The sequence below is a fragment of the Spinacia oleracea genome, chromosome 5 (genome assembly GCF_020520425.1).
Source record: "Spinacia oleracea cultivar Varoflay chromosome 5, BTI_SOV_V1, whole genome shotgun sequence".
NCBI lineage: Eukaryota > Viridiplantae > Streptophyta > Magnoliopsida > Caryophyllales > Amaranthaceae > Spinacia > Spinacia oleracea.
The window spans coordinates 46,796,567-46,811,704 of NC_079491.1; the positions used below are offsets into that span (position 1 = coordinate 46,796,567).

Sequence of the window (15,138 nt, forward strand, 5' to 3'; positions counted from 1 at the left end):
AATATAAAAGTGCCTATTTTTGGGGTTTTTTTATTAATGAGAAAATAAGAGACAAAAGTAAGAAAAATCAGAAATTAATGACAATAAATGGAAATAAGAGTTGAGAATTTTTACAATGAAGCTTCAAATCCAAGATTAGGGAGAATCCCAAGCAATACAATGACCAATGAATGAAGTTCTCCTCCTTTCTCTCTCTAAAATAAAAATTCAGACTACTTTTGTAAAAAAAACTAGGTATTCTAAAAGTTCCCAAAATGATTGAAATAGTCCCGAAAAAAAGGCTCAGCGCTGGCAGCAGGTTCGGCCGAACCAACGTAGAAGTTCGGCCGAACCAAGAGGAGAAACAGGAACTGCTGTTTGAGAGGTTCGGCCGAACAATTTGGGGAGGTTCGGCCGAACACAAGGAAGTTCGACCGAACTTTTGGAAATGTTCGGCCGAACTCTGGGCTTGTTTGCTTCAGGTTGTTCTGCTTCGGTTCGGCCGAACACTTCTGAAGTTCGGCCGAACACTTCTGAAGTTCGGCCGAACATCTTGAGTTCTTGATTCCTTGACTCCCTTTTTCTACTTCGACCTTTCCTTGGGTACCCTTGACTTCCATTGACTTTTCCATCCGTTTTACTTGTTTTCCTACACATTAACAAACCCGTGAAAAGCAAAAGCTTGAAAAAAAATAAGAAAAATAAGGCAAAAGGGCAGTAATTAGGAAAAACCGAGTCAACTAAGCACGTAAGAGCAAGGGGACTAAAATGAGCACAAAAGGGGAAGAAAACAAACGAAAACAAGAATAAAAAGGAGGAAAAACCAGAATGTCACTCATCAGCAGCCACATTTGATATTTTTCTACTAGTGTATTAGATTTGGATCCACAGGATTCAGAACGAGTTCAAAATCCCTTTCCATTTCTAATGATAACTGATATCCGAAATTAAATTTAATTAAGTACAAAGAAATGAGGGTTTTGTTTACGTATTTGATTACTTAAGAACTTAATCGGGGATACAAAATATTTGTTTAGGGGTTAACCCCCTCTAAAAAAGAGAAATACATAAGAACTTAATTAGGGATAAATATTTCACTCAACTTTTACAAGAAATTATAATCTATTTGATGAATTTGAATTGTAGTCGCTTGTACATACCATATTCTTTGACACTTTTATACTATACCTTCACTCAAAAAACAAATTTATACAACACAAATTAGACAGTCGGCAATGTCCTCACAATGAGATCATATACATCATTTGTATCTTTCTTCAAAAAGAGTGATGGATGAAAACCAAAATACTTTTCAAGATTCACCATTTGACATCTTTCTTTGGTGGTTGATTTGAAGGCGATGAGATGAGATTAGGTTGTTGTGAACCTTCCTCAATCAGTTTTGCTGAAAGGTCACTCTTGGAAGGCTTAGCATTTCTATAAATAGCGTATAGAACTAACTGTATAACTCCAAGAAAACATCCAATCCCATTTGGCACCTGTTCATGTTCAACAACAAAATTTAAGTTAGTCAATGAATGATTCAATACCAATACTGCTGAAAAGATAACAATTAAATGATGAGCTTACCATAAGGTAAATATCCTGCCGAAGAACCGCATACAAGCTCCAAATTGCTCCATTTAAGAAGAAGAAAAATGATAGAAGGAATGGCATATATTCTACACTTTTTGTTGTCACCACTGTTTTCTGGGAAACAATTCAAAAATACAAATATGAACTTCTTAACATAACTTGGTATGTAAATGATAATTATTTAAGACCTTAGAAAATAACTTCAAATTTTCTAAGCAGTAAAAATCTAAAGGAACAAATGATGTTCATTGCTTCATTATCGGGTCTTGATTATTATCCTCAAAACGGTTAACTAATTAAAATCGTTTGTACATTCAAAAAAAATAAATTAAAATTGTTTGTTCACAAAATGTTGTAAAGAGTACTTTATCTTTCTTAGCTTAATCAACACTTTCTATGAATTTATGTATACCATCTCAGTTAAAAAAATTACCATTTAATTTCTTTTTTGTCATTTTTCTTATTTTGTCTTTTGCTATGATATGCATTTGCCCACACATATCTGATATCCGAAAATACCATTCTGTAAAAAAAAAGTACCATTCAGTTAAAAAAAGTACCATTTTTGTTTAAAAAAGTACCATTTAATTTCTTTTTTGTCATTTTTCTTATTTTGTCTTTTGCTATGATATGCATTTGCCCACACATATCTGATATCCGAAAATACTTCCTCATACCATCTCTTGGAGTCATGGGCACACGGTGAGTTAGTAGACCAACTAGTGTCATGTCCGTACGATGTACTGTTTATACTTTAAATTAGTGTGTGGTTCGGGTGTTGTTCCGGGTTTTGACTTTTATTCGAGTTTATTTTCTTTTGTAAACATGTGACACAAGATTAGTGGTTGATCAACAACCTTTCAAATCTGAAACGGTGAAACCCCACATCCGAAAATCAAAACAAGGTTGGATCCTTTTCTTCATTTATTTGATTTATTATTCAACCTCCGTCAATGTTTCTCCGCTTACTCATTAGTACACTCTAGTACACCGGGGTTTTTTTTGTTTGTGAGGCTTAAGCTAGGAAAATAATTACTGTACATTAATAAATTAAGTAATCATTCCTCCTTTTCCCTTTTTTTTTGCATTCACTTTTATTCAACGTATTTATTTATTGTAAAAAGTGTATATATGTTTATATAGAAAGATATAACATAAGTTGTGGTTGATTAAGATGGTAGGAAGTGTAACTTTTAACAAAAAGGTATGATGTTCAATCCTTGCTACATTTCTTTTTTTTTTTGCTTGTAATGACATGTCATGATGCTAATTAGTGGTGGCGTGGCGTAATAACGAGAGATATACGTGGCACGTGTACGTTATTAAGAACAACTATTAGTAATTTGTGTATACATATCAAATTTGCATGACATCTAAACTATATTCATAGACAATTATCATCAAAGTATAAATTGATAGATTTGTTACTGCCACCATCTTGTCTTATTCATTTAAAAAAAAGAGTACATAGATAAATTTATTTTCTTCCCCTTTCATCACTTGTGTCAAACAAAAAGTTAATCTCGACCTTCCTTTACTTTAATAGTTATAACCACATAATCCCACCATCTATGTCATTACCGATCACTTAACACCTACCCTCGTGTACTTTATTCAGCTAGATACTATTTCGAGTTGGGGTGAGGCCGGTAGGAAGGATGATCCCTCCACACCTGTATCCGCCTAAAATTTTCATCTCCATCCCAAGTCACCACAATAGGTACTCTACTCATCCTCATCCCACTCCCCACGTAATATAATTTATCTCCGCTCCATCACACTCGCCTCAAACCTAGTCCTAGACCCTTTTTCTTTCTTGGAGAGTTTTGAAGTTCAAAACTTTATTTTAGAGTATTTGTCAATTCAGTTGATTGATTTTAATGTATCCGTCAATTCACAAATATTTTTTTAAGTGAAGGGTATTCGTCAATTTGGTTGATTGATTTTAGAGTATTCGTCAATTCGGTTGATTATTTTAAAGCATGAGATTGACGGAGCGATTGTGCGAGTATTAGATAGGTACTACTATTGAAGTGAATGGTGGATGAGATAACTTTATGCTTGACACATGCGGTGAATGAGAATCAAAATAATTTTATCTAGGTAACCTTATTTCTTTTTGTTTTAATAAGACACCGATCGAATAAGCAATAGCAAATTTATCCATCATTAATTTTAATTTAAAGAATATCTATAAACTCTATTTTGATGATAATTGTCTATCATATTTCATATAAATTTATATTTAGATTATAAATTGTGCATTGCACAGGTACTATACTAGTATATGACTATATTATTCATGTTAAGAACCTTGTCTTTCATACAACACACTTTCCAATTCGTTGGGACTTTTGTTTTTAGAACTACAACTATCTCTATTATATAAGTCAACTCCTAAATTGAAATGCAACTATCTCTATTATCTAATGAGATATAGGCAAACAACTGCGCACTGATTGTGCACTGAGAACACGACGACCGCGCACAAGATCTGCGCGGTGGTCATGTTGTCGGCGCATAATTTGTGCGCTGCAACCATGGCCTTCGTGCAATTTCTGTGTGTGGGTAGGGTAGCGCTCATCTTCGAATCAACGTTTGCTTCAAATGAAGATGGGATATTTCCCCTTTAAAGTGAATACAATATTATTATTTTTTGTTATTATTATTTTTAACTATTATTATTGTTATTATTATTTCTATTTTATTTATTTATTATTATAATTATTATTATATTAATAAAGAAGCAATTACACAAAGTTGGATGGGAGCCTAGCCACTAATTGGGCTCCGACACCCTTATTCAAAGCAAAACACAAACGATGAAAAAGAAATATTGTAATTATTTTTTTATTTCTATTATTTTTATTATTATTACTATTATTATTATTTGGGTGAATATTAAAAGGGCAATATTGTATGTTTCTATACTAAATAAGGGCGTTCTTATGAAAATGAGGACGTCTTTTAATCAACCCGTGAAATAAATCCCGTTACTAATTTATACGGAGTAATCCATAAGGATATTATAAATTAGTAAATTGATTTATTTCATTCTGGCAATATAGATGTAAATTGGTTTTGATTCTTTTGAAAAGGAGTAAATTTTGTTTGGGGCTTATACATAATATCCTTATGGATTACTCCGTATATTATTTTTTAGTGGTTGGTTTTCAAATTATCTATATAACTTTCATATTAAATTGCAAGTCGTTATATAAAATTATGGGATAATTATTAAAATATGCACAAGGAAATGTACAGTTATAGTCAATGGCGGAGCCAAATTTTATCCTTGAGAGGCTAAACATGCAAGTGAATACGTCAAATTTGAATTGTAATAATTTAATTTGTAAGGTTACGTAAAGATAAATGAGGAGTACTTTAATACTGTGTAGTATGCTTTTTATTTAAAAAAAAAACATAGTATGTCTGGCCTATGTTTTAAAAACTTTAATAGAAAAGAACGACTGTTAAAAACGACATTTGTAGAACCCATTATTCGAACACGGATTGTTTTTCTATAAATTTGAAACAATCGTCCATGCACTTGACCAACTGGAACCATTTTTTCTATCTTGGGGGATCCCCTAGCCGCCCCCTAGCTAGCCCCACCGGTGGTTATAGTAGTTTCAAGAGAAATTTATGAGAAATAACATTTTCAAAAGAAATTCAACAATTACGGTATATTGAAATCCATGTCTTTAACTAATATTTTAGTTAAAAGACAAAATACATATCTCATTTTCCTCTCCCGTGCAATGGCAAAAGCGATAGTTATTTTGGAACGGACGGAGTAGTATTACAAGTTTGTTTTAAATATTTTAAAAGATTGTACTATATGTACATCAAAATAAAACTTTGTCTCAAAACAATAATCCGTGATAAGCATGATAGGTAAGGTGTTAGATAATAGTCTTCTCATTTGAGTGTGTGGGAGTATTCTCCCACATAGAAGTTTAAAATGTCTTAAATATACTCATCTGCATCATATATTAAACATGTGTTGGTTGAGTTGTTGAGCCAAATGGAGCATTGGGCTTGGTGTGCTAGTATTGGATTGGTAATATAGCTATATATTATTAATCAATACTTAGCACGGTTATTTAATGGCATAATTAGCGTTAATATTTTTGCGGTTATTATTTAATTAATATTTCGGTATTAATTAATTATTTATTTTAAATAGGATAACACCAAAGGGCAGTTATTTAGTAACTGCCATATTGGTTCCTTATTTAATCTAAGGCATAATGATAATGTTAATAACGTTTTATCATATTTCTCACAATGTTAATGATAATGTTCATGGGAATGGTTGATTTGTTGTATTCCATTCGTGATTAGGTAATTCTGGGGGTAGATTAGCTTTGAATCCCATTATCAATATAGTGGGAGCTAATATTATCCTAAGGACAAATATTATCTCATCCTAATATAATTTTCTATATTTACGTTTTCAATAATTCAAAATATAGTATTTAACATAAGGTACATCATGGTCGCTCCCAAGTGTATAAACAATTCATAAAAAAAATAAAAAACAAGAGCAATGCTAATAAACTTACCATGGCAGCAAGAGGAGAGCCATACATGACAACGTTGAGGCCCGCACATATAAAGCCTAAAGCATCAATTTGATGTGTCCCTTGCAATGCCAGCTTTGGTACTATTATTGCTGCTGTCAAAAACCCCACATCTAGAAGACCCACTAGTATCCAAGTCTTCATCTGCATTTGTTTTTTTAATTTGCGCACGATGATTAAATATTTAAATGCGTACCTTCATCACTAAAACATACCAACTATGACCCAGCCCCCCCCCTCCCTCACCTTACAATCTACATGCAAATATCTACTACCTAATCACTACTTATCGTGCAAGTGTTTGGTCAATTTTCTTTTTCACATTGTTTTCTCAATAACCTAAGTGCTATTCTTCTTATCTTTTTTTTTAACAAAAAAAAAAAAGAAAAATCTTTTCTCAATAATACATAGTACTTTATACTATGTGGTTTAGTATCTCTTATATGCAATAATTGATTACTGATTGTATCTTACGTATGATATAACTTATGTTGTTTCTTTTTGTACCTGCTTTAGTCATGTGAGCATATATAGGTAAAAAATTAAGCTTTATTGAATCTCGTAATGTATAATCAGTTGTACAGTGGACTATTATGTTTATATGTAATATCTGATCCTCTTTTTTTCAAAGAAATAGTACTCGCTTTGAGTAGTAAAATAATACTCTCTTTGATCCTAAATATTTTTTCCAATTCTTTTTAATTCATGTGTTGTCTATCTCTAATTCCATGCAAATAAAAATTATAGAAGTATGCCATTCTTATCGTATTTTTTGAGAGAAATTATATAAGACTGCGCATGACTATGTTTTATCCTTATATTATATATTGAAAAAAAATTAGAAGGTTATCTTCACTTGTGAATAGTAAGAATATCCCAAATAGAATAACAAAAAGAATTTAAGGGATTGCTCTTTAAATAAACTTCAAAAAATAAACTTTTTTAATTACAGTGTTTTTCTAGTATTTAGTTACATTATTTCTATCTTCTATACTCGACAACGGTGGCGGATCCAGAAATTGAGAAATAGGGGTGCGAACACAAGTTCCAATTGACCATAAAAAGGGTTAAATTCTCCTAAAAAATGGTTCAATTAACATATTGGTCCAAATAATTAGATCAAAATCGTAAATGATATCATTTGTGTCTCTTTGACAACTACTTCCTCCGTTTCAAAAAGATCTTTACAGTTACTATTTGCACGAACTCCAATGCAATATTTAACTACTAATATATCCAATTTCGTATGTGAAAAAATTATAAAAATTTGATAATCTGAAAATACATATCGAGACCAATCTGACAAGATCTTACATGTAACGTTTTGATGTATATAATAGAGTGAATTTACGGTCAAAGTTTTTATACTTTGGACACATTTTCCAAATTTCCCGGATGTGGTCTCAAAGCCGTTCCTCACATCGAGTCAAAAATCAAATGGTTTAGGGACAAATATAATGTGCTATCAGAAATGTTTCGTACTTCAGGATTTTCGTGGGATGAAGAGAAAAACATAAACTAGCTATGTGAGAGATAATCTTATGATGATTTTTGCAAGGTAAATAATACTTCTCACCCCCTCTTTTTCACTTTTTGTAAGCCATTAGTTTAAGATAAATAATCTATATTTTAATTGCAGCAACACAAAAATGCTCAAGGGTTATGGAATGTTCAATTTCCTTTCTTTGACCAATTAGCAACTATTTATGGATGTGATCAAGCTACAGGGGCTAATTCTGAAACTTTTGTACAAGCTGTGGGTAATCAACAAAACGAGACTATTAACTTGGATAAGGATCAAACTGATGAAGATGATGACATTGAGGATAACGACTCAGTGAATCAATCAAATCAATCAACTGCAGGAGAACTTTCTTCAAAGAGATCAAAGAAGGAGAAGACTCCAAAAGGAAAACTGAAGAAGAGAAAGTTACCAGAGGTTGAAGATTTAACTTCTTCTTTTAACATTATGTCATCTAGCTTATCTGGTTTTATGAGTGACATGAATACTCATATGTCAACTATTGCAAGTGTCTTGTCTACCACACAACAACATGAACAAGTGATCATGGCTCGTGAACAAGAAGTAGAGGAACAAAAGAAGACTTTGATAAATGAGCTCCTAAATGTACCATGTTTGACTAGATATGAAGCATTATTAGCATCAAAAAAGTTAGCATCTAATTCAAGTGATCTCTCCCTTTTTTACCAAAGCCCAGATGATGAGTGGAAGAAAGATTTTGTCCTCAATCTCATTCAACCTCATATATGCTAGAATGATAATTCTTGATATCTTATTGGTTTAGCCGTATTTTTGGTTTGCGAAAAACTTTGAAGAGTTTTGGCATTGATGCCTTGTTAAAGATTTATCATATTTTGGGTGTAGTCACAATATTTTAGTATTTGATGATGATGTACACATTAACATTTACATTCGAATTTTATTTGTGTGGAATGGTAGTTTCCAAATTTGATGATATATTACTAATTATTTGTCATATTTTAAGTATATATAAAAAATAATATTCAATATATATTTTTTTAAAAAAAGTTGAATCAGAATCCATTCCAAGAATGAACCAAACAACATGAATGGGATATAGAATCCATTCCAGGATCAAACCAAACAGTTTGAGATTGGTATGGAAAATACAATCCATACCTCCCTGGTATGAGACTCCATCCCATTCCATTCCAGTTCAGCGAACCAAACGACCCCTTAGCAAAGTCTATAAACTCGCGCTACCAACTGAGACTGACATTAAATATTTAACACCTTTGTTTCTATGTTGTTTTCTTATTTAGAATTATTTAGAGTTTTTTTTGGGTTCGGGCCGGGGTAATTGGGGTCAACTGCACCCCTTGTACCCTGGATCCGCCCCTGCTCGGCAAATATAAAAGTTGTACAAATTATAGAAAAAGGAAGTTAAATAAATACTTATTTTTTTATCCGGTACACTGTTTTTTTTTTTACCAAGTAAATTAATTATTCCCGTCAAAAGAAAAAAAAGTAAATTAATTATTGTAAAAGTTATCCGGTACACTTATGTCAAGTTCCTAAAAAAATTGATAGAAAGTACTACACTATGCTTGAATTTGATTATTTTAATTAATAAATACCATGTGATTTTCAACCAATAAGGTGTACTTGTACCAACTTAAACAATTTTGTAAAGTTATTTCTCAATATTATTCTTTATTACAACTAGAACTTTTTAAATGAGACAAATCGAAATCATAGTTTATTGTAAATGGAATTCCTTTGAATGTTATAGATTTGATAACTCAAAAGTTCTTATCAAACCTTTACTCAGCTCCCTCCGGTCCATTTTTAAATTGTATTCCCATTTATGGTACCAAAAATAAATAAGAAAATAAGAGAATTTGTGAAAAATGAGTTTATTTAGAGAGTGTCATTTATTTATAAAAGTGGATCCATATACAATGAAGTAGTGTAAAAGGAAAACAAATATTACTACTCATATAAAAAAAAAAAGTAAAAAAAAACCGTTTAAGACTATAAAGAGTAACTAATTACAGAATAAAATATGATATTTATAGTTACTATTTACACAAATATTAAGATAGAATAGGAAAAGGGTGTAAAAAATTGGGTGAATATAATAAAATAGTTCGTATTAATAAGTAAGTGTGGTAGATGTGTAAAAAGATGAGTGAGTGTAAGATAAAAATGAATGAAGAAAAAATAATTGGAAAGTCGTAAATGTTTGGGGTAAAATAGTTAAGATAGTAAATTTCGAAAATAGGATAAAACATAAGTTATACTTCGTAGAATATAGAACATTATGTAACGTACTAAAACAGAAAATGTAAATATCATTTTGAAATGGAGGTAACTATTTTACCTTGATTGGTATCTTAATAAACTATTTCGAACTTATAAACCACTGCTTTTTGTGGTCTATGACTCTTAGCTTCTTAAATAATCCAAGTTATACCAACAAGTTAAACACAGTAGCTCTTGACAACATACAAGACCATTGCAATCAGGAAAGCTTCAACAACAATAAGACATGTTAATCATTAAAATGATTTGTGAGAAATTCAATCCACATACTTAATCAGACGCACATAATTTAAATGAGGAAATAATTATTGCAAACCAAAATGAAAAGTCAATGGTAAAGGAAAGCAGGTTAAAATTCAGGATCAAGTGAATAATGGATAATTAAGGAAAGATGAAGTGTTAGAGTGTTAGTGTTACCCACCTTCATTCTGCGAGGTGCGAAAATAAGGAACAAAATGACGTAGATTATCTCGACGAAGACTCCGAATCCATTAATGGTGGATACAAGAAGTTCAGGCTTAATTATACCATAGTAAGTCCACAAACAAGAGTTTAAAAGTGTACATATATATGGAACACTCTCAAAATTTTCTGTGGATCTGTTTTCAACTATCCTCTTGAACGTTGACCTGCATCAATTTCCCAATTAAATCACTAAAAACTTTCTTTTACTGAAAATATGGATGATACTATATATAATTGTTAACTAAGATTTGAAATTGAATAAACTTACACTGGGGAGAGAAACATGAGTAATGAAATTACATTGCCTGCATAAAACAAACAAGCAAGTTTTAAACTCTTTTATATTAAGGTTAGCGATCTCTTAATGTTTTTCAAATGAAATTAATTAATTCGACAATTTATGATAATTACGAGTTGTAAGTCTTACCTATGACTCCAACATAGAAGCTAATATCCACCATTTTCAAGTGATGATGATAAGAAACACAAGGAGAAAAAGAGGGAAATAGAGAGAGAACTTTTTCTTTTCAAGATTACAAGTAATCCTTTTAATAACTATAGTTTAAGTATGAGCTTAATATAAATAAATTGGTCGCACCAAAAAGAAAGAAAAATAAAAATTATTAGGAATGTACTGTATCTTTCTTGCAGATTTTTTTTTTTTTTTATATTAATACTTGACCAAGTTGATATGATGTTCTTTTGATTTTCTTTTAGGGAGTATTTTTTTATTTGTGGTGGATGGCCGGTGAGGATTTTATAAAATAGTGGATACCATGATTAAGTATAAATTTATCACTTTTAAATTGTTTAATTAAGTTTAGTTTAGAAAAAATATTTGTACACGATCACAACAATTGGTAAATATTTTACTAACATGGTGGACAGCCAAATTTGTTATTCCAATCGTCCCTAAAAGATGGTCTCATTTGACTCTCCGCCGTTTCTAAGACACGCCTTAAAATATAATTATCTTTAATTATGTTTATGCCAAATTTCGTCTAGGGGCGACTTTCGGCTAGGGTCGACACTAACTAAGCAATGAACGAATAAAGCAAGTAAAAGAGACACGACACAGAGAGGTGTTGACGCGAAAAACCCAGGAATAAGGTAAAAAACCGCGGATAGCTATGAGGCTATCAATCCACTAAGTATCTTCTGTAATTTGTATGAATGTTTATGCTTAATCAAAATAACTAATACAAGGAATTCCTCTAAAGTATGAATGTAAATATTGCTTGAGTATTGAGAGCTTCGGTTAACTTGTGCCTTCTAGGGTCATCGTCTTCCTCTTTTATAAGATAAATTCTAACGGTCTTGTTTGTTGAGAGAATCCCTAGAAGGTAGGGGTCTTCTACTACACGTTTCTTCAGTCTTCCCCTCCCTCCGTGATCTTCTGCCGTCCCTTAGACTTATTCTATTGAAGATGACGGCGCTGCCCACTTTGGGCCTCGGGCTCAGATTTTAAACCTATCTTTGCCAACCTGGTCGTCGTGGCTATCCCTCTGTCGCTCATGTGCCGTCATCAGTCTCTCGTCGCCTGTCCTTCGTCGTACGACATCATCCTCGACTTGCTCATCCGACGCGACATTACCTGCGACATGGAATTACCTGATTGACACGACATAGACAAACGACGAAGCAGTTATGTCGTTAGTACGAAAAGTGGGATAACAAATTCTACAAGAGTACAAATCGCAAAAAGTTGATATTTCAAAAATATATATTAAAACGAATCAAGAAAGAATCCACATAACTATATAATTTCTAATAGGCAAATGAAAATTCATGGTCAAAATTTGATCCAAAATTAACAACAAGGCAATCTTTTAGGCATATGGGAGTATTTCGTAAAGCAGATGGAAATCGTCCTAGCGATTACAACAAATTGTTATAACATTTATTTGAAAATGTTGAATTTCTCAGCTGCTAAGATTGCTGCGTTGAATGCCGAGAAGGAGACGTTGGCTGTTGAGGTTGACGAGCTGAAGACGTCTCTTGCCAAAGTCAAGGCGAGGATTTTTGAGTGTGCTGGTTATTACACTTGGAAAATGAGGGTTGAGATGATGGAAGACTTCAAGGCGGGTAGGCATGCGAACTGGACTCCGAATGAATATATTGCTCAGTTCAACGCTGCATTCCCAGAGGAGTATGTCCCCCCCGGTGCCGTTAGCGATGAAGAGGACGTTTAGGAGGGTGTAACTGCAACCAGCCCCAACGCCGAGACGATGGCGGCACCAGGCGATGGCGAACAAGGGGAGAATGTAGGTCCAACAGATCCTTAGGAGTAGCTCTTGAAGGAAATAATGCCCTTGGTCCAAGTATGCATTTAATGTTAAGTCTAATAAATGCGGTTCAGTATTAATTAACAAGTTAATAATTCAGTGAGATCAAGTGAGATGAATGCCTAGCTAGAGGCCGCTTCAGTTCAAGTGGAATTAATGATATTAATCCACAGCTTACTCTTGACTTAACCCGTAGGGTCACACAAATAGTACGTAAACGGATCAAGTATTTAATGGCATTAAATACTCCATCTATGGATATTCGGAATCGACGGATCTTGGTTTCAGTGGGAGCTAAGATCATCAAAGGCAAACAATGAATACTCCGGAAACGATGATATTGCCGGAAACGGAAATATGGATCGTATCGGAAATATAAATATTATCCAAGTCGTAGATATTGCCGGAAACGGAAACATGGTACGTATCGGAAAATATTATCGGAAATGGAAATATTGCCGGAATCTGAAATATTGCCGGAAACGGAAATATTGTCGGAATCGGAAATATTATTGGAATCGGAAAATAATTATGGAAACGAAAATCTTAAATATTGTTCGTATCGAAAATGAATTCCGGAATCGGGAAATTAATCGGAAGCGCATCGTACGAATTAGCATCGGACGAGACTTGCTAGACGAAGGCCCAACACGAAGCCAGGCCCGCGTCCAGCAAGCCAAGCGCCCAACACAACGCAGCCAAGGCCACGCCAGGCCCAGCACAAGGCCAGGACCAGCAAGGCCAAGGCGCGCGCGCGCGGGTGGGCTGACGCTCGTGGGCTGCGAGCTGCGCCTGCTCGTGTGGGCCGCAAGGCTTGCGCGGGCTGTGCGATATGCTCGTGGTCGTGTAACGTTTGTGTTCGATAAGAATCCTAAAGCTAATGGAATTCGTTCTATGATTAATTCCTAATCCTAAAAGATAGAATTAGTTTAAAAGAGTTTTAATGAAATTCTAATTAAACTAATTAGTATTCTAATAGGATTCTAAATCCCTTTCCATAACCCTATAAATATGTGCCTAGGTTCACAATTTATAGACGAGTTTTCAAGTATTCAGAGTGACATTTTGAGAGCAAAATTCAGTCATAATATTGCCCATATTAGCCGAAAATCTTAAGTACCTTAAGGGCGATTCTAGTTGGTCAATCTTATGGCGGATCCGGACGTGCTGTGGACTTTCTATGGAGGGACGACACTTGGAGTCCTAAAGGCTTGTTCTTGTTCGGTTCGGGCGCAACTAGGGAGGGCACGCTACAAAGTGTATGCATCCTAGACTAATTATATGATTATGTGCAATTAATATGATTCCTGGCATTAAGGTTTTTCCGCATGATTTATGTTGTTCATATGTATCATAACCTAACAGCTCTGTCCCCACCCCCCTAAAAAAAAAGTTAAGATTTAATGGTTACTTGTGTTTTTAAACAATGGTTTTTGTGGTTGGCCTTTGAAGAGGTCAAAAGATATTGTGGTTGTGTTTCGTCTTAATGGCGGCAGCTATTTGTGTGTTATTGGGCTTGTCCAAGAGGGACAAGTCATGTAAATATTTGTGGAATGATTTTAATTTCTAAGTTGGTTTGTGTGAACTGCTTGTGTTTGGAAAAAATTTGCTTGGGTTTGTGTTTGTTTTGCAGGTATGTTTTGGTGTGCATACCTCGTGTCTGACTTTGGCGACGCATCCAACTTGTCAGGAGTGATGTTGCAAAGTAAGAAATGTGAACTGCAGAATAATGTAAATCTGTATTCCAATGTATATGTAATGTACAATGTAGTGTGTCAGGTGTTTTTGTTATGGCCTAAATTGTAGTTTGTAATGTGTAAAGTTGTAATATGTAATTCGTACAAGTGCGTTTGTAACTTTTGAGAAATATGAAATAAAATGACGAAGTTTCCTCGTATTTGTTTCTTCGAACATGCTTTGTCGTGTATGACTTTTCCTCAATCTGTTTCCTTGTGTTTGCATTTCAACTTATCCAATCTATCCTCTTCTTGTCGAATCCGTCATCATGTGGGAATCATACTGTCAACATGTTAGAGCGTGAGGATTGGCCGTTGGTGGAGCCAACGGCCCTGAGATGCTTAAGTCAGTATATGGAAACATGAAATAGAACAAAGTTACGACAAGTAGAGGAAAAGAAAGAGTTTAGAAGGAGTACTAGACGAAGTCGTGTTGTATGTATATGTTTGTTGTTCCTTCTAGGTGTTCGTTCGTGTCAGCTTCAAGTTATGATCTGCAAAACGAGACGATGGCGTCAAGGTTGGCTGTTGGTGTGGCCAACGACCCTCCGATGCCTAAGTCAGTAATGATAATGAAGGAAAAATCGAAAGCAAAGTAAGAGAAAGACAAAGATAGGGGACTTATCTGAATTTGTTGTCGTCACAGTTGCGTCCTATCGTGATTGCATCCGGGATCGTCTGGG

The 15,138-nt window shown here is 33.7% G+C and overlaps 1 protein-coding gene across 1 annotated transcript; it reads right to left on the reverse strand.

Moving 5' to 3' along the window:
* Nucleotides 1-941: 941 nt before the first annotated feature.
* LOC110792191 (bidirectional sugar transporter SWEET17) lies at nucleotides 942-11,061 on the reverse strand. The gene is made up of 6 exons (XM_021996998.2): nucleotides 10,862-11,061; nucleotides 10,703-10,739; nucleotides 10,391-10,598; nucleotides 6,144-6,305; nucleotides 1,570-1,689; nucleotides 942-1,478 (listed from the first exon to the last, which is right to left on the reverse strand). The coding sequence occupies exons 1-6, from the start codon at nucleotides 10,893-10,895 to the stop codon at nucleotides 1,299-1,301; spliced, it is 741 nt and encodes a 246-aa protein (XP_021852690.1). The 5' UTR covers nucleotides 10,896-11,061; the 3' UTR covers nucleotides 942-1,298.
* Between the last annotated feature and the right edge of the window lie 4,077 nt (nucleotides 11,062-15,138).